At 40.5% G+C, this 19,723-nt stretch overlaps 1 protein-coding gene across 2 annotated transcripts; it reads left to right on the plus strand.

Moving 5' to 3' along the window:
* Positions 1–2,515: 2,515 nt before the first annotated feature.
* On the plus strand, positions 2,516–15,792 carry GSTO1 (glutathione S-transferase omega 1). 2 transcript variants are annotated; one of them, XM_063307123.1, is made up of 6 exons: positions 2,516–2,693; positions 3,663–3,771; positions 8,310–8,532; positions 10,441–10,542; positions 14,221–14,327; positions 15,305–15,792. In XM_063307123.1, exons 1-6 carry the CDS (start codon positions 2,573–2,575, stop codon positions 15,456–15,458), a joined length of 816 nt encoding a protein of 271 aa, XP_063163193.1. In that variant the 5' UTR covers positions 2,516–2,572; the 3' UTR covers positions 15,459–15,792. The 2 variants fall into 2 exon arrangements, with proteins under 2 accessions (XP_063163193.1, XP_063163194.1); XM_063307124.1 differs by lacking the exon at positions 2,516–2,693 and adding an exon at positions 3,467–3,487.
* Positions 15,793–19,723: the final 3,931 nt, after the last annotated feature.

Raw genomic sequence — 19,723 nt, forward strand, 5'->3', positions numbered from 1 at the left:
AAAATTGACAAGAATTCTGCCTGTTTCCCCTTCTAACCCAAGCCACAGGAACAACAGAAAGGCTAACCTGAGCTCAAGAATGAAAAGGCAGGAAATAAATCTAACAAATAAATAATTTGTTTACACAAATAAGAGGTTCTTTTACTTAATAGCTTAATATGTTCTGTGTATTATGGGCCAATTATGGGTTAGTTTATGCTTCTTGATAAAACAATCCATGGCTTATTGCAGTTGATCCTACTCTCAGTCTTCCATGGTCAAAACAAATGCTGAACCAAACTGATTAAATAATTTGTGCTCTCCTGGTGATGATGTAGGAAATCATTCCACGAGAACACGACACAAAGAATTTGTAACTTTTCTAGAGCATTTTTTGCAGTAAACTAGTTTTCCCTAACCTGCAATTCTAGGAGTTGCAGTCCCAACAGGCCTGGTGGGCACCTGCTTCGGAAAAGCTAATCTACCTTGGTCATCCTTTGATCTGGAAATTCCATACATTCAGATATATTTTCTTTTTACTGTTAATATTTTCTAAAACTGGGATTTGAAACTGGTTACAAGTTTAAAGTGTTAGATAAAATACTGTCAACTTTAGCTGCTACTAGACAATCCTGTGACCCACTGGGTCATCCTTTCAGAGAAAGATAGTACAGTCTGATGTGACCAGAATGAACATTAAATTTTAGGCTGACCATATTTTTTTACCCCAATGCTGGACGGTCCTGTGATCATCTAAAAAGCGTATATACCATAAATAAAAAATAATTGTAGTGGGAAATGAACTTCAATAATAAGTCAATATTTACTTACCTAAACAGATAAACAGAATGACCACAGGCAGGCAAAAAAGCAGTGGGAGTGACTTCCAACTTCCTGCCAGCTTCCCCATTGACTTTGCTTGTGGGAAGCTGATAGGGAGCGTCGGGAATTATGAACATGTGACTGTGGGGATGCTGCAACGGCCACAACTTGCAAATAAAACTGGTCTGAACGTTGTGGAAATTCCAATTCCACAGAAATAATGGTCCTGGATTATTTACGCATTCTTTAAGCTAGCAGATTCTAGATGCCTTGATTCAAAAACTTTTGTGATATAAGTTTGGGCTATCTTGAGGGTACAGAGAAACAGATAAACACAATGAGAGTTTTAGTAGTGTATAGATAGATTAAGGGGAGTATGGCAAATATCTTTTTGATGAAAAACTTATTCTGAAACCCTATTTGGCAACAATGTGCAATACTCTGTAAATTCAGTGATCTACAATTTAGAACCAACCAGATTTGAGTTCCTTTGCAAACCAGGAATAAGAAGAAAACACATTGCAAAACTGCTGAGAGACAAACAAGCTTTGAAAATTAAGGAAGTTCAGACAGACAGACAGACAGACATATATTGGGCATCAAGATGCTGAGTTATTTTCTACTGCTGAAAGAGAACTTTCTAGAATCAAGTTCAAGGCCATGAAAGAAAGAGGGTTTTCCGAAAAAGCATTCATTCTTTTATAAACCTACCCTGAGATATATGCTCTTATTGCTATTTTATTATTGTTACAGATTTGTTATACATCTTTAAAGTATATTGTGTACATGACTTTATGAGGTGTACCAATAAAATCAGCATTTCACTGATGTAAAAGCTATTTTGGGGTGTATTTCTTTTACTACTAATTTGCTTTTTAACGCAAGAGTTTGGGGGGGAGGGTAGATTGAATGTGCACCTTTTTTTTGCTTTTATTCTCTATTTCTGTTCATGATTTTAAGTATGCACAGCCAGAAACGATGGTTTTAACTTTGAAATGACATGCATGAGACAAAAGCTTTATTGATTTGCTTATTTATACAAGTATTTGTATACTACCCCTCTCCAGAGACTCTGGGCACTTTACCAGAGTCCAAAAACACCCAACCGTAACAAAAATCATCCAATAATCAGCAGCATAAAATAAACAATACACTACAATATACCTACATTTAAAATATAGCTGCTGGTGGTAGTTGCACATGCAGCGCCTTGGTTGCGTATCTACCCTTCTATGTCGTCAGGGAAGTCGCCTGATTAACACGTCATGTTGAATCATAATGCCTGGTGTTTGGTTTGGGTTTAGTACAAGGTGCAGATCACTGGGGGTTACACGGCATGACTTACACTGTAGTTTAGCCTGATGTGGAAAGTTCTGAATTCTGCCATCCTAAGAATATGACTTGCAGTCGGCCCCGCGCAAATAAAACGAAAATAAAAATGGGTGGAGGACTTGGATGTAGAATCCATTTACTGCCCTGTTCTTGCACCTTTTATTTCCTTTATTTGACATACAAACGTATATTTACATAGTAGATGGAATCTGTACTCTTCCTAACTGTGCTTATGCACGGAGCCTTACAGTTATCCCACAACCGTGTCCCAGAGTTTGCCACGCCGGAAGTATTTACCGCGGTCTAAGGATATCAACCCCACCCTGTCACTCTCCACGCCGTTTCTTTCGCGTCGACCACCCCGTGCCAGAGCTCTTTTCCCTCCAGCGGAGGGATATGGTGCATAATAATCAAGAGGGAGGAGCCAAAGTGCTTCGAAATGCTGGTGGAGAGAAAAGGAAGACTCTTACGGAGAGTTCCGGTCTGCGTGCCTAGTTCCGTTTTCTGTTTGGTATCTCCACGTAAGATGTCTGGGGAATTCGCTAAAAGCTTAGGAAAAGGTGAGAAAGGTCCCTGATCTAAGGAAGAGTACGTGTTTGTAGTTCAGCTGATTTAAGACAACCCTAAATTTCTAGGGCTGTGGGAGTTGTACGGTTATCCGTTCGGTGAAGGCTGTTCGATGGCCTTTACTATGGCAGTTGATTGCCGTCCGGGGCATGCCTTTACGCACACCGTTTTTCGAAAGTTGGGGGAGGGCCGGCAATGGAGATTTTCGGGGAGTATCATGTCATTACGGATGTTACCCCTGATCCGTAGTCCTGTGTGGGCAGGGGAGGTGAATGGATTTCACCATTATTAGGATAAAAAGTGCTACACATGTAAAATTGTACAGCCAAATATATATGTTTTACAGTGCATATACAAGACACGTTTTCTGTAAATTTTTGTTGAATTCAGTGAAACTTATGCTCCAGTTTGCAGCCTTGCCTTAATATATTTATGGTGTACATGTTAACAGTATATTTAACTTGAGTGCACAAAATTGCTTATAATTTGGCCAGTAAGGATTACTCTAACAAAAGCATGCTTGTATTCTTGGCACTCATTCCTTTCTATTGTGACTATTGTAAACATATGTATTCATAAAACACATGAAGGTTGGGTACTTGGCTTACTGAATTAACTTTATTTATTTGGATTTCTGCAACAGACTGAACTATGCATTAAACGCACTGGGTGAATTTGTACAACATGCTGACACAACACACCATAAACGCACTACAGAAGCTTAGCATGTTGTATGAAGACAGGTTGCATAAAATAAGCTATTGGAATGATTAACAATAATGACTAGGTATAGTAAAGAAGGTATAGACAGTACTGATTTCTAGAATCTTCTTTATTTACTTTTTTTCTCTTTTTGTACATTATCCTCCTTCATGCCCTGTTTCTGGGTGGCTTATTGTTTGTCTTCAGGACAGAATCTAGTTTTTGTTAATTCTAACTGGAGATTTGTATTTGTCTTTCAGGAAGCCCTGCTCCAGGGCCAGTGCCTGAAGGAATCATCCGTCTCTACAGTATGCGTTACTGCCCTTTTGCACAGAGAACACAACTCGTCTTGAAAGCCAAAGGAATTGAGTATGATCAGATATTCCGTCTCCTATATTCATTTGGACTTAGTTAAAAAATATCAAACTCTTTTTTGGTTAACAATTAGCAGATATTTGGTACATATTTGTGCTTATAGAAATTGCCTTCAAAGAGACATGTTATCTGTCTTCTCTGACACTATAATACTGTAACATTTTCAATTTCAGATTTGTTCCTCAGTTTAATAGGGGATTCTGCTCCAGAAAGATTTCATTTGGGAACCAGTTAAAAAATATAATAGAGAAATTGATGGATAGCTTAATGAGAAGGTGGTGGTTTTATTGTAAATTCCTGGCAAGTATTTCTGTTGCTCTGATTGCCTATCTTATGCAGTATGTTTTCCTGGCCATTTGCAGGAATTTTTATCTTGCTGCTGATTGGAGGTCATCTTCTCAGAACTGATTGCATGAGTAGATTATTGGTCTTTGAATGTAATGCAGTGTTTCAGGCATTCCTTTTTGGATTCCAAAGCAATTTGAAGGAATATGGCATTTAGTTATTTTTTTGAATAGTGTTCCCTCTCTTTCTACATAGTGAGTGTGTGTGCCTATGGTCCATTTAATTATAATGGTAAGCTGTTTTTTGTATGAACAGTCATTGTTGTTGTTTATTCGTTTAGTCGCTTCCGACTCTTCGTGACTTCATGGACCAGCCCACGCCAGAGCTGCCTGTCGGTCGTCAACACCCCCAGCTCCCCCAGGGACGAGTCCGTCACCTCTAGAATATCATCCATCCATCTCGCCCTTGGTCGGCCCCTCTTCCTTTTACCTTCCACTCTCCCTAGCATCAGCATCTTCTCCAGGGTGTCCTGTCTTCTCATTATGTGGCCAAAGTATTTCAGTTTTGCCTTTAATATCATTCCCTCAAGTGAGCAGTCTGGCTTTATTTCCTGGAGGATGGACTGGTTTGATCTTCTTGCAGTCCAAGGCACTCTCAGAATTTTCCTCCAACACCACAGTTCAAAAGCATCGATCTTCCTTCGCTCAGCCTTTCTTATGGTCCAGCTCTCGCAGCCATATGTTACTACGGGGAACACCATTGCTTTAACTATGCGGACCTTTGTTGTCAGTGTGATGTCTCTGCTCTTAACTATTTTATCGAGATTTGTCATTGCTCTTCTCCCAAGGATTAAGCGTCTTCTGATTTCCTGACTGCAGTCAGCATCTGCAGTAATCTTTGCACCTAGGAATACAAAGTCTTTCACTGCTTCTACATTTTCTCCCTCTATTTGCCAGTTATCAATCAAGCGGGTTGCCATAATCTTGGTTTTTTTGAGGTTTAGCTGCAAACCAGCTTTTGCACTTTCTTCTTTCACCTTCATCATAAGGCTCCTCAGTTCCTCTTCGCTTTCAGCCATCAAAGTGGTATCATCTGCATATCTGAGATTGTTAATGTTTCTTCCAGCAATTTTAACCCCAGCCTTGGATTCCTCAAGCCCAGCTTGTTGCATGATGTGTTCTGCATACAAGTTGAATAGGTAGGGTGAGAGTATACAGCCCTGCTGTACTCCTTTCCCAATCTTGAACCAGTCCGTTGTTCCGTGGTCTGTTCTTACTGTTGCTACTTGGTCGTTATACAGATTCTTCAGGAGGCAGACAAGATAACTTGGTATCCCCATACCACTAAGAACTTGCCACAATTTGTTATGGTCCACACAGTCAAAGGCTTTAGAATAGTCAATAAAACAGAAATAGATGTTTTTCTGAAACTCCCTGGCTTTTTCCATTATCCAGCGGATATTGGCAATTTGGTCTCTAGTTCCTCTGCCTTTTCTAAACCCAGCTTGTACATCTGGCAATTCTCGCTCCATGAACTGCTGAAATCTACCTTGCAGGATCTTGAGCATTACCTTACTGGCATGCGAAATGAGTGCCACTGTTCGATAGTTTGAACATTCTTTAGTGTTCCCCTTTTTTGGTATGGGGATATAAGTTGATTTTTTCCGATCTGATGGCCATTCTTGTGTTTTCCAAATTTGCTGGCATATAGCATGCATTACCTTGACAGCATCATCTTGCAAGATTTTGAACAGTTCAGCTGGGATGCCGTCATCTCCTGCTGCCTTGTTATTAGCAATGCTTCTCAAGGCCCACTCAACCTCACTCTTCAGGATGTCTGGCTCTAGCTCACTGACCACACCATCAAAGCTATCCCCGATATTGTTATCCTTCCTGTACAGGTCTTCTGTATATTCTTGCCACCTTTTCTTGATCTCTTCTTCTTCTGTTAGGTCCTTGCCATCTTTGTTTTTGATCATACCCATTTTTGCCTGGAATTTACCTCCAATGTTTCTAATTTTCTGGAAGAGGTCTCTTGTCCTTCCTATTCTATTGTCGTCTTCCACTTCCGCGCATTGCTTGTTTAAAAATAATTCCTTATCTCTTCTGGCTAACCTCTGGAATTTTGCATTTAATTGGGCATATCTCCCCCTATCACTGTTGCCTTTTGCTTTCCTTCTTTCTTGGGCTACTTCTAGTGTCTCAGCAGAGAGCCATTTTGCCTTCTTGGTTTTCTCTTTCTTTGGGATGTATTTTGTTGCCGCCTCCTGAAAAATGCTGCCAACTTCTGTCCATAGTTCTTCTGGGACCCTATCTACTAAGTCCAGTCCCTTAAATCTATTCTTCACCTCCACTGCATATTCCTTAGGAATATTAGTGAGCTCATATCTAGCTGATCTGTGGGTCTTCCCTAATCTCTTTAGTCTGATCCTAAATTGTGCAAGAAGAAGTTCGTGATCGGAACTACAGTCAGCTCCAGGCCTTGTTTTTACCGACTGTACAGATGTCCGCCACCTTTGGCTGCAAAGGATGTAGTCAATCTGATTTCGGTGTTGTCCATCTGGTGAAGTCCATGTATAAAGCCGTCTCTTAGGTTGTTGGAAGAGAGTGTTTGTTAGGCAGAGTGAATTGTCTTGGCAAAATTCTATCAGCCTATGTCCTGCTTCCTTTTGTTCTCCCAGGCCATACTTACCTGTAATTCGAGGTGTCATTTGACTGCCCACCTTAGCATTCCAGTCTCCTGTGATGAAAATAACATCTCTTTTAGGCGTGTTGTCCAGTAGGTGCTGCAGATCCTCATAGAACTGCTCTACTTCAGCTTCTTCAGCATTTGTGGTTGGGGCGTATATTTGGATCACTGTGATGTTAGATGGCTTGCCCTGAATTCGAATTGAGATCATTCTATCGTTTTTTGGGTTGTATCCAAGCACTGCTTTAGCCACTTTACTATTAATTATGAAGGCTACTCCATTTCTTCTGTGGTCCTCTTGTCCACAGTAGTAGATCTGGTGGTCATTTGATGTGAAGTGGCCCATTCCAGTCCATTTCAGTTCACTGACGCCCAGGATGTCTATCTTTAATCTTGACATCTCACCAATAACCACATCCAATTTGCCCTGGCTCATAGATCTTACATTCCAGGTTCCAATGGTGTGTTGATCCTTAGAACATTGGATTCGCCGTTCGCCACCAGCACCGTCGGCCGCTAGCCGTCCTTTCGGCTTTGAGCTAGCTACGTCATCACGTCTGGGGCTAGTTGAGCTCATCCTCTGTTCCTCCCCAGTAGCATTTTGACCATCTTCCGACCTGGGGGTCTCATCTTCTGATGGTATACCGACATATCTCTGGTTGTACTGATCCATTTAGTTTTCACGGCAAGAATACTGGGGTGGGTTGCCATTACCTTCCCCAGGGATCGCCTTTAGTCTGCCCTCTCTGTCATGACCTTCCCGTCTGGGGTGGCCCTTCACGGTTTAGCTCATGGCATCATTGAGGTGCTCAAGCTCCAGCACCACGACAAGGTAACGATCCTTCGCTGAAGTGAACAGTCATAGGACATGCTTTTTTAACTGTCCTCCATGCCATACAAGTTAAGATAAAGTCAGGTCTCTAGAGATGAGCTTGACTTCTGGTGGCTTCATAGACAGTTCTATCCATGCAGATTTCTTGGCAACAACATGAAAGTTATTAGGCTTTGCTCTTCCAGGGTGCTTTTTTTTTTTTTTTTAAACTCCCAGGTGATTTTTTATCCTAATACTAATGAAGACTGCTCCTGTTGAGTTTCTGAGATCAGCTAGGTACCACCAAAAGATGAAGCTAGCTTTACCATGACCTTACTATATGGTGACTAGACTTTAGGAAAAGGTTAGCATGAAGTAACCCAAGTGAGGTTACTCTCATAGCCATCCCATGAGATCCAATAGGGTGGGCAGGGTTTGAATCCTTGTTCCAGAACATTGTTGAAAGAAGGAAAAGAATATGGTGTCAGGCTGCAAATGCAAGCCACAGGCACTAATTGCTCTGGTTGGCCTCGTTGGATGGGGCAGACACACAAATGCATCCATAAAATCAGAATCTAAAAGTCTTCTAGTTTCCAAGAGTTGATATTACCATATCACATTTTGCAAACTAGATATAGCAGGAAATTACTAGTCATATCTTTGAACCACCTCATTTTTATATAGACTGTCTTAGTAACAGACTGTTGAAAGAATTAATCTTGTGGTTTCTTCATCTCATTCTACTTAGCCATGAAATTGTTAATATCAATTTGAAAAACAAACCAGAGTGGTTTTTTGAGAAGAGCCCATTTGGAATGGTACCTGTGCTAGAAACAAGCAAGGGTCAGCTGATCTATGAATCTCCAATCACTTGTGAATTTTTGGATGAAGCCTACCCAGAAAAGAAGTTGTATCCTGTGGACCCTTATGAAAAAGCTTATCAGAAAATGCTCCTGGAACATTTCTCCAAGGTATTACTGAAGCATAGTAGGAATTTATTTTAGTGTGGAAGATTAGAATAAAACTGATAGATATTATATTGATAAATCCATTTGAGAATATGGTTTTCTTCTTCCTTGAAGCTTTATATGTGTTTGAATAGGCAACATGAATTCTACAAAATAATAAATTCATTCATGGAAGAAAGATAATGAACCATGGGCGGTGCAATCTCATGCCAGGTGATAGTCTAAGCTTTAAAGTATGAGGGACTCAATGCTTCAAAAATTAGTTTCTTCTGCTATAATATACTTTCTATGATATCTTGCAGAAATACAGCCTAAAATATGATAATTTGATTAGAAACATTATTAGAGACTCGGAACAGCCTCAGTCTGAGTGGTGTGCTAAAGGGCAAAGAATTCGTTAGTTGAGGGATTTGTGTTTCATCTTTCCATCCAAATATTATCATTCCATGTCTCTGTTGATACCTCAGATCAGTGTTTCTCCACCTCAACAATTTTAAGATGTGTGAACTTCAACTCCTAGAATTCCCCAGCCAGCATTCTGGGAGCTGAAGTCCACACATCTTAAAGTTGCTGAGATTGAGAAACACTGCCTTACATTATTTACTAAAGAGTTTGAAGAACACATTCAAGCTTTTGTGATTACTCTATGAAAATTCTATGTTTGGTTAATAAAAACTCTTTTGGGAGGATAACTTACCTTTAAAGTATATGCAGTAGGATGATTTTGAATCTGAACAAATGAATAAACAGGGAGTATTTTAGAGAACCATTACTATGATTCATATCTCATATAAGGTAAATGAAAGAACATTGTTTTTAAAAATTCTTCCTAAGTTCTGAATGCTTCATAACTGCAAGCTATACTGGATGTGATTAATGCTGCCTTATTGAAAAGGATGGCAAAGCTATGATCTCAAGACTATCTATAGGAGCTGTTAAGTAAATACAGGTAGCCTTCGGTTAATGACCACACATTCAGTGACCAAATTTACGATGGCACTGAACTAGTAGTTACAACTGATCCTTGAAGTTCCAGCCATCCCACCACTTCCGTGGTCATGTGATCGAGATCTGGGTACTTGGCAACCGGCTCACACTTTGGGTACTTGGCAACCGGTTGGAGCTTCTCATGGTCATGTGATCACTATTCGTGACTTTCCCTGCCTGCTTCCCACAAGCAAAGTTAATAGGGAAGCCAGCAGGGAAGGTCGCAAGTTGCTTGGGTAAGTCTCTCCTACCTATGCACCCTCCCTCAGCTTCCTGCACTCACTCCTTGCCTTCCCGGCCTCTTGCACACCCATGTGCACCCTCCCCCACCTGGCAGCAGCCACCCCAAGCTCTGCCATCCTCACGACACATCTCCCCCACCACTCGTGCACCCTCTCCCACAAGGCAGCCACCCCAAACCCTGCTGCACTTGTGCTGCCCCTCCCTCACCCCTTGCACATCCCCTTCCACCGCGCCACCCGTGCATCCCTGTCACTCCCTCTCCCACCCAGCAGCAGCCACTTAACTGGCCTGCTTGACTATCAACTTCCTGCTAGCTTCCCCGCTGACTTTTGGTTGTTGAAGCCTTCAGGAAGTGGCAAGAAAGTGCTTGCTTAACGACCTATGATCCTTGCTTAATGACGGCAATGATTGCAGGGATTGCTGTTGCTAAGCAATGTGGTCATCTGACATTGCTCTTTATGACCTTAATGCTTAGCGATGGAAATTCCGTTCTCAATTACCATCATAGCTTGCCTTCCTGTATCTGGAACCCATGTGATCCCCACTTTCGTCTATAAGGACTATTTGTCTTCTCTGATGATGATGCGATTGTGTCGTATATTCCCATAGTAACCTTTTGTTTCTTGAATGAATGCTATACCTTTGTACACCTTGGTAATGTGCCATTTCTGATTTACTTAGCTACCTCCAATAAGCTACAAGTATATTCTGGCTATCAAGAGTGGGGAAGATGCATCAGCACTGAAGAATGAGTACCAGGAAAAGCTTTTCAAGCTTGAAGAGGTAATGGGTTGATGACCTTAATTCTTCCAGAGAAAGCAATGAAATGTCATTATGAATTACAGCAGTCTTCCCCAACCTGGTGCCTTCCAGATATGTTAAGAATCCTGTTTAACTAGGCTGACTTAGAGATGTATGAATTGTAGACACAATAGTTCTGGACGATATGAGATGGAGAAGAATGAAGTAGAGAGTTCCCTGCATTCCTTGTATGCTGACTGACATATACTGTTTGGTGAACTTTTCTGTTTTCATTAGTTGTAGCCATTTTAAGGACAATGCTTTTTACTGACTAATAGTCTGATCCTACTAGTATCTTGTATAGATGGTCACTGAACTGTCAGGTCTTCTAGTTTGAATACAGGTATTCCTCGACTTGCAACCATTTATTCAGTGACCATTTGAAATTATGATGGTGCTGAACAAATGGTGATTATGACTGGTCCTCAGAGTTCTGGCTGTCCTAGCACCCCCGTGGTCATGTGATTGCGATCTGGGCACTTGGCAACCTGTTTGCGAAGTACCACACAATCATGTGATCACCATTTGCAATCTACCCCAGCAAGTCAGTGGGGAAGCTGGTGGGGAAAGTCGCAAGTCACTGGGGTAAGGCATCCCTACCCGCACACCCTTCTCAGCCCCTCTGCACTCATGCCATGCCAGCCACTCATGCACCCTGTGCAGCCTCCCCAACCCTTACCACGCCTCTTGTGCACCCTCCCCAACCCATGCTGCACCCCCATGCACCCTCCCCAACCAGCATGGTGCCTCTCGCGCACCCTCCCTGACCCATACGCACTTCTTCCGCACCGCCTCGCACTCTCGCGCACCCCCTCACTCCTTCCTCCACCCGGCAGCAGCCACTTACCTGCCTGCCGGCCTGGGACTTAGCTTCCTGCTGGCTTCCCCACTGACTTTGGTTGTGGGAAGCGAGCAGGAAGTTGCCTTTCCTAGTGACTGTGGGATTCAGTTAACAACAGCAACTGGGACTGCAGGGGTTGCCGTCGCTAAGCGATGGAGTCGTGCTTTATGACTGCGACGCTTAGTGATGGAAATTCGGTACCAATTGTCATCGTAAGTCGAGGTCTTCCTGAAACTTTATTCAGTTTATATGAAATTGCCTGATTCTGTCCCCTAGAGGGAGCCATTCTCATACTTGAGTAGATGTGGTTTTGTGTGAGACTTTCCAGGCAATTTACTCTTTTTACAGGGAAGCTATACAACACAGTCTTACTTACACAACTGTGTATTTCTTATGCTTCTTGCATCTTTTTCTAACTTATAAAAGGTAATTTTTATTTTAAGAGAAGGGAGGATCAGACCGGCATGAACTCAGCAGGTGTACATGTTTTTACTACTGTGTTTCCACAGAAAGGGAGGAGAGGGGCTTACAGATTCAGTAAAATGTAGAGTGGGCTGAGCACTGAAAAGAATCCACAGAGCAGCAGCACTAGGAATCAGGTTGCAGCTGTCTTTCCATCATTGCCCCAAGCTTCAGTGATATGGACTTAATGACCCCCTTCCTGAAATCCCAGCAGAAGCCAAATTCATGTATTGCTTCTGCAGAAATGTAAAGCTCATCTCACTCTCAGCAATTCACTGTTTCTCCCATGGACTTGTCATTAGTTTCTAACAGTTTCTCCTTTTGAACTTATTGGATAGATTTCTATTAACATCCTTTTTGGTATTTCCTAACTTCAGCTAGGAAGGTTAGCAAACTAATGGTGTTTTATGTGAGAGGAGATCTGTGCATGTTTCATCAAGATAAGGTAGCATAAAGATCAGACCTTCGTTTTATGTCCAAGATGAATTCCCAACACAACAGTTTATATCCCCTGATTTCTATCTAGTCCCTTCCCTTCCTATACAAAGGAGCTGCTACAAGTTAAATGTGCACACAGAATTAAGAATATACCCCAAGCATACCCCAAACGGGTAATTGTCTGTCTATACCCTAGATGACAGGACATCTGAAGAGATGAATTAACACAATCCATCAGCAGGTAGGTTAGGGAAGGCATTGCTCTGCCATACTCAGCCAGCAAGAAACCTCCCTCTTGTACGACGCTCCACTTGATTAGGGATGCAGCTACAATAACAGTTCTAATAGCAGGGCTTCCAATAACAGGACAGTGACTTGGATGATACCACCTATATTAATTAAACTTTATAAGATAGGCAAGTTTAGCTCTGCAGATCTAGCCTTTGGTTGCATGATGATACAGAGGGTGTTTTAATCTCTACTAATCCTCCTTGGGAATAGTGCTGTAGCATACCCCTTTCCTGGGAGCTCTCTTTTCAATGACTGGAATGGTTGTTTGGGTTTACCATAAAGTACTTTTCTGGTCATTAAAAGCCTCCTTTCAAGAAGTGTCATCTTCTTGAAAGGAGGCTAAATAAAAGACTTCAAGCAAGCAAAGGTCACATTATTAATTACTGTGTTTGTTATCTGTTAGAATACTAGTGAGTTATTCAGCACAGAAGGAGTTGAACTAGATTCAGCTGAAGTCTGCATGCAACTGGTGGGAGAAGTTTTCTCCATAGGACAGGAGGAAATTTTAACTGACGCTTTCTCATTAGAATAGTTGGAGATAACCCCTTCTTGCCAGCTCCATCTTTCAGTGACCAGAAAGGTACTTCAAAGTAAGCCAAATTATCATTTTTGACACTCTACAAACCAAAGCCAAAATGTTAAAATACATTTGGTTTACTGTGCTGTGCAATTCAAATTTCTGAAGACAGGCAGAGAAGAAAGCAATACATCTACTCTTTATATAGGAAAACTCACACTTCTGAGGCTTTTTCTTCTCCTAGCTCTCTTTACTAATCAGTGCTTTCATGTCTGTCCCTGTCCTCCCCTGTTAATAAAATAGTATAAATAACAATTTGTACTGGTGCATTAACACACATTCTTAAAATTTAAATCATTTTAAAGGAAACTTGTGCATGGAGAAAGTAGAGTCTATGCACTGGAGACTGTTGGCAGTGGAAGTAAGTTTGTAGCAGGGGGGTGCAAAACATTTGGTTTCAGATCAGTTTGAGTGCAAGACTTCCAAGATACTTGAAGTAGCCACTTGAATTGATCAGAGCTTGAGCCTCACGAAGTTCCATGCTTGAAATGGTTTACCGCGAAAATGTCCTCGTCCCCCTAATTTGTAAGTTTGTGTCAGGTTTTGTTCCTGCTTTTGGCTAAGAGAGATCCTAAATACTACAGGGGCAGAATAATTCCTGCGTAGGTCCCTTTCCACTCTCCACCTTCTGTTTCCACTTCTCACCTTTACAGATACTTTTGCTTATAAGCACTTCTTTTTTCCCTCATAACTTCCTTCTTTAAAAGCTCATTTTATTCTTATTGTAACAGTCCCATATGTTCTAGTTTTAACTCCAATAGCTTATTTTCACAGAATAATTTTTGGGTTTTTGGGAAAGGAATCTGTTAGGGCAATCTATGTCTAATGTGCATTTCTTAAAATCTGGATTTATTTTTTTCTATACCAACCAGAGTTAACATGATTGGGTAGCATAGAAATAATTTAAATATGTCAATTTGCACACAATCCAGAATAAGAATTGTAGTGAACCATCTTTTTAATCTTTCTTATCTTTCTCTACTCAGTTTTTGTATGTATTGTGTCAGGCCTTGCATTTTATTTAGAAATCCCGTATCTTCCTGTTTCTTAGATTCTTGCAAACAACAAAACTAAGTTCTTTGGTGGAAATTCAGTATCCATGATTGATTATCTAATCTGGCCATGGTTTGAACGGATGGAGGCCTTCCTGTTACTTGAGTAAGTGCTTTGAATCGTTTATAATTTTTACTCTTAAATCTTGTGCCTGGTTACTTTTGGATATTATTGTCAGGAGAGCTGTACTAGCCCCATTTATTTTATTTATACTTTACATGGAAGTGATGTCATTAGGAGGCAAAAGAGAATAGGAGAATCATCCTTTCTTCTGTTTTGAATGTGTCTGTTACTCTTCTGCCTTCCTGGAGGAAGCAGATGAGATACGTTTTTCTGAATTAGAATTTGTTAGCTAATTCAGTTCTGTTCATTTGGGCTGTCATTTTTTTTTTCTCCCCATGACAGATAATGCCCATGTTTGTACTTTGAATTAGGTGAGATATACATGAGTCTCTTGCCATTCTGCTTTTCTGAGTTAGTAAATCAGAAATTAATAGCTTTGGAACAAACAAGAATATTGAGAAATTTCAAACCAGAGTCCTCTGGTCCTCTAGCTTACAGGTGGAAGTAGAAAACTAGCTAGATATTTTAACACTGTAGTTACTTCGTATCATATGGTCATTGTCAGCAGTGCTTTTTCAGATACTCCTTTGAAAGTTTGGGAAGTCCATCATTTTGTTTTGTTATATATGCTGGAAAACCCCTATAATTTGAACTGATAGAATTTGGAAGTAATGAAATAATGCATTTGATCTAAACTGCAGCTAATCTGGCTTTATCTGTAGCACTTCCTTTAAGGAGGCCAAGCACAAAGCATGTTGAGAACCGTATTTCTTTCCATGTACTTAGGAATGTAAAAAGGTGTCTTGAGCCATCTAATTCAATACATTCTCCACCCTGATTAATGATGACAGGGTTTCAGACACAGGTCTTTCCCAGTTTTACTGGGACATTGAACATGGATCCTTTCTGTATTATGGAGCATGGGTATGCCACTGAACCCTACCTTAATGGCAGCATGACCAAAGATAGTTGCCTCAAAGTTTCACTGTGACCTCAAATCTTATTTTGTTCTATTACAGATGTTTGGACCATACTCCAGTGTTGAAATGCTGGGTTGATGTGATGAAGCTAGATCCAGCTGTTCAGGCTATAATAACTGATCCTCAAACCTTTAAGGGCTTCCTTGAACTATATTTGAAGAATAGTCCTGAGGCCTGTGACTATGGGCTCTGAAAACTATGAGAAGCTTTTTCAGTGGATGACATGCTATTGCTCAGTTTTCCTGAAATGCTTTGCTCAGTTTTTATGTGTTTTATGTTTTGCTATTCAATGAGTAAATAACTGGACTGAAATGGGAATTATCTGCAATAAATGTTTCCCTTTCAAAAGGAAAATACCCAACATTGGTCAGGAAGAAAACCTTTGTTTACCCTTTTTGGTGTACCAATCACAATGGCAGTGTTGACTTTTTTGCCTTCTTTATCAGTTTAGGATAGACATCAGTTTGGCTTTGTCCCTGTTTGTGAACTGATTATTGCCTTTCCGGAATAAAAACACTTAAAATACAGAGGTTTCCTTTTATGTGCAGCAGCAAGTAAAGATACATGGCAGGGTATGTGATTGTGTGAGTCAAGCTTAGAAATTACTAGACTTTTCTGTTGGCTGTGCCTGTTGGCTGTTGCCTATGCCTATGAGCAAGTGCAGAATTTTCCCTGGAAGGGTGTCCTCAAAACAAAGTTGCAGGGGAAGGGGAGGGCAGGAGAATTCCAGGAACATAGGAAGTAGATTTACATCCAATCAGTGTAATGGTTTGTTGAACTGAATAGAGTCTGAAGTCACTGGCACAATTCTAGCACCAGAAAGTCAAAAGATTGAACCAGGGATGTTTTGCATGCAAAACTTGTGCTTTCTTACCAAGTTACAGCCATTCCATTTTGTACTCCCTTATTTAGGCAATTGGATAGGAAATTTGGGCAAGCTGGCATCCATATAAATTTGCAAAACTTTCTTGCCCCTAGGGGAAAGGGTTTTTGGTCTGGGCAGTTACTTTGGTTCTTCTATATTGCCTTTCAGTATGGCAGAGATACAAATCATGACTACCTTTGAGAGCATCTAAAAATGTAATTCTCGCACTGTGCCCCAGATGTTTTCAGTTTTAGGTTTTGCATGTAGAGCCAGTGTACCTGAACATAATGCTGCTAAGATTGACTACAGGTAATCCTCATTTAACGACCATTTGTTTAGCAACTGTTCAAAGTTATGATGGCGCTGAAAAAAGTGAGGACCAGTCCTCGCACTTATGACTGCTGCAGTGTCCCTGTGGTCACGTGATTGTGATTTGGGTGCTTGGCAACCATTGTGCATTTACAATGGGGGCAGCATCTCACGATCACCATTTGCCAGATGGCTTCTGACAAGCAAAGTCAATGGGGAAGCTGGCAGGAGATTGCAAGTCACGGTCACATGATGTCTCGCTTAACAATTGTGGGTGATTTGCTTAACAACTGCAACAAGGGCTGCCAGAACTGCCATTGCTAAGCTGGGTGGTCACGTGATGTTTCACTTAATGAGTGTTTTGCTTAGTGATGGAGTTGCCAGTCTCAATTAGGGTCATTAAATGAGGACTATCTGTAGCTGAAATCATCTGCAGATCCAGCAGTTAAAGTGGTTTTTATGATCAATCCTTAAAAATAAATGTGCCTGTTCATCAAAGTAAGGGAAATAGCAATGGATGCCACACTGGAATAACTCTTTTTAGGAGAAAACTGCTCTGTTTAACCCCAGATCAAATATAGTTTAAAGCTGCTTGTGAGCATCTCTGTTGCATTCATAGAAGCTTACTGGTTCAAAAACATTTGTAACAGAAATAAATGGAATGTTAATTTATCAGTAAGTACCATTTACTTTCTCCCCTTGGAAAAGGCATGAAATGGCTATTGTACAGTATCCAACCTGGCACTGTGGATCATGAAGAATGGAGTTCAAGGTATTAGTCTTGAACTAATTAGGATAAAGCCAGATTAGGGAAGGCAACTATACGGGAAGCAGAAGCATTTGGTTCTGTTGACTGACACTTAAATTGAGATCAGTACGATATATGCACACATCTGGTTTTGATTTACTTATATCGGTCTCAGGATACAACCTTCCATCTTGCATGAACTTGTCTTTGTCAGTCTTAACCATCCTTAAAATCAAACTTGGCAAATCATAATAAAAATTGGGAGTGCTACATAGTGTATTTGTATTTTAGCTGTTATAATTGAAAGCAGTATCCTCTTCCGATCCACATGCCCCCAACTGGCTCAGGAAATTTTGCATTAGCATGAGCTGTGATTCTTCTTCCCTTGCCTGGTGCTGGCTTGTAGCAGCATCAGTACTCTCCAAGATAGTAATGTTTGAAAAGCAGATTAGCCTAGATAGGTAGAGTTGCATGCAAACATGAATCCCCACATAATTTCCACAGTGAACACAACATCCTTCTGCAATTCAAATGCATGCTTATTAATACATAGTTGCTTACAGGTTCAAAATAACAAAACCATGAATATGTCAGAAGCTTGCACATGCTTTTAATAGGTATTTTGTAAAATCACCTTTGGCAAAAATAACAGCTTCTAAACATTTTCTGTACCCAGCTAAAAGTCAACTATCCTTGCTTCTGGAATTTCTTCCTTACTCTTCCTTGCAGGGCTCATCTAGCTCTGAAATATTTGTAGGTCTCTTTGCACATGCTGCGTGTTTTGAGACCTCCCCCAGATTTTGAATTATGTTGAAGTCTGGGGACTGTGAAGGCCACTGCAAAATCTTTGTCCTTCAGTCATGTAAATACTGTATAATTAGGTAGGCTTCAGATTATTATCTTACTGAAATATCTACTTGTTTTTCAGCTTCAATTTCTTCATTGGCTATGGGACATTTAGTTAAATCAATTTTTGCTTCCACTTGCCCAGCATTTCCTGTGGCACTGGTTGCCACAGAACCCCAAATATAATAGAGCTGCCTGGATGCTTAATAGTTGGGAAGGTTTTCTTCAAATGCTTCACTATTTTTTTCTTCAAACGTACCTTGTGTGGCTGTGAATGAACAGTTTAATTTTGGTTCATTTCAAAGAGCTGCTAACGTCTAAAGCATTTCAAGTTTATCAAGGTTTTCTTTTACATGCATGGACTATGACTTGGGAGAAATCTGGAGAAAGTGTTTCCTTTTGACAACTATCCCATGCAGATTGTGGTTATATAAGCAATACTGTACTATAGTGTGGACCACTACTCCAGTGCCAGCTAAATTTATAGTGATTTGTAATACAGATCTGACTTACTGGGGGAAGGTTATAGCAGAGATTTGTCTTGATATTTGGCATCATGTCTTGACTTCAACAATTCCATGTAACTTCCATTTCTTAATAATGTTTCTCTACCTGGAAAAGTTACAGATTTTTAAAAACAGTTTTCCCCTGCTTTGTAAGAGTGAATTATCTTCATTTTCAAATGCCAAGACACTACTTAGAGCTGCCTGTGGTTGCTGAAAGTAGAAAGATCAATATAACCTGACAGCCAATTTTTTCATCTGTGGAATTGTCTTGCCTGGGTAATTTAAGTCTGTCAATCACATTTTGAAGGGTTAATAACTTTATTGTTAAGAAAAAAAACCAATTGGTCAAACCTCTGTGCCTGTTATAATGCTTTATTTTAAATTTATAAACAATTGCATGTAAATTGTGAGTTCAGATTTGCTGAATGAAATGTTTAACTTGTAGTATGTAGAGATTATATCAAATCTTGTTTACTTAGGGATTTAGTGAAGGGTGTGATTTACTTGTGCACGCAACTGTATATCAGAGCTTGTCACATCATCTTTACTTCATTCAGTACTATGCTATGGAATGGGGCCAAGGAAAGTGGTCACTTTTCCTACTGTACCAATGCTATTCTTACTCTCAAAATTCTTTTAATACTTAATGTATTTCTTTGCATCAGGCCCCAGCTGGTAGATCCTGGGATGCCAGTAAAAAAAGTTGTAGATCCTGCAAGCCTCAGGTCTGCCCACCTCAATGTAGATAAAACTGAGCTGAATGAATGGGCATTTTGTATAGATTAAAAGCAAATTTTAACCTCTAAAATTAAAATAAAGCTAGTCATGTATTTGCATTGCTGTGGAAGAAACTATGAAGTAGAAACAACTAAGTAAGTTTAGATGGAGTCTAAAGGCATTAAGTCAAAATCAATTCATGGAACCCACATAAGAGAGAAAGCACTTTGGGACTACCTTTGTGACTGTTCAGACATGTTTTATGAGCTTCTGTTTCAGCCTGCAATGTGGGAAGTTTGCCAGGGAGAGGGGTAAGGTGTGCTGGGAACACTGCAAAAAGGCCATTTCATTAGGTGCGCTTTTTATTATATGACACAGAATCCTGTGGTTTAAAAACTTGCCAACTTAAGAAAGAGAAGCTGCCTTAAACAGGCCACTGCTGTGCCTGGCAGAGGTTCTCGGCATTT

This window comes from Candoia aspera, chromosome 6 (genome assembly GCF_035149785.1).
Source record: "Candoia aspera isolate rCanAsp1 chromosome 6, rCanAsp1.hap2, whole genome shotgun sequence".
In the NCBI taxonomy this organism is placed as follows: domain Eukaryota; kingdom Metazoa; phylum Chordata; class Lepidosauria; order Squamata; family Boidae; genus Candoia; species Candoia aspera.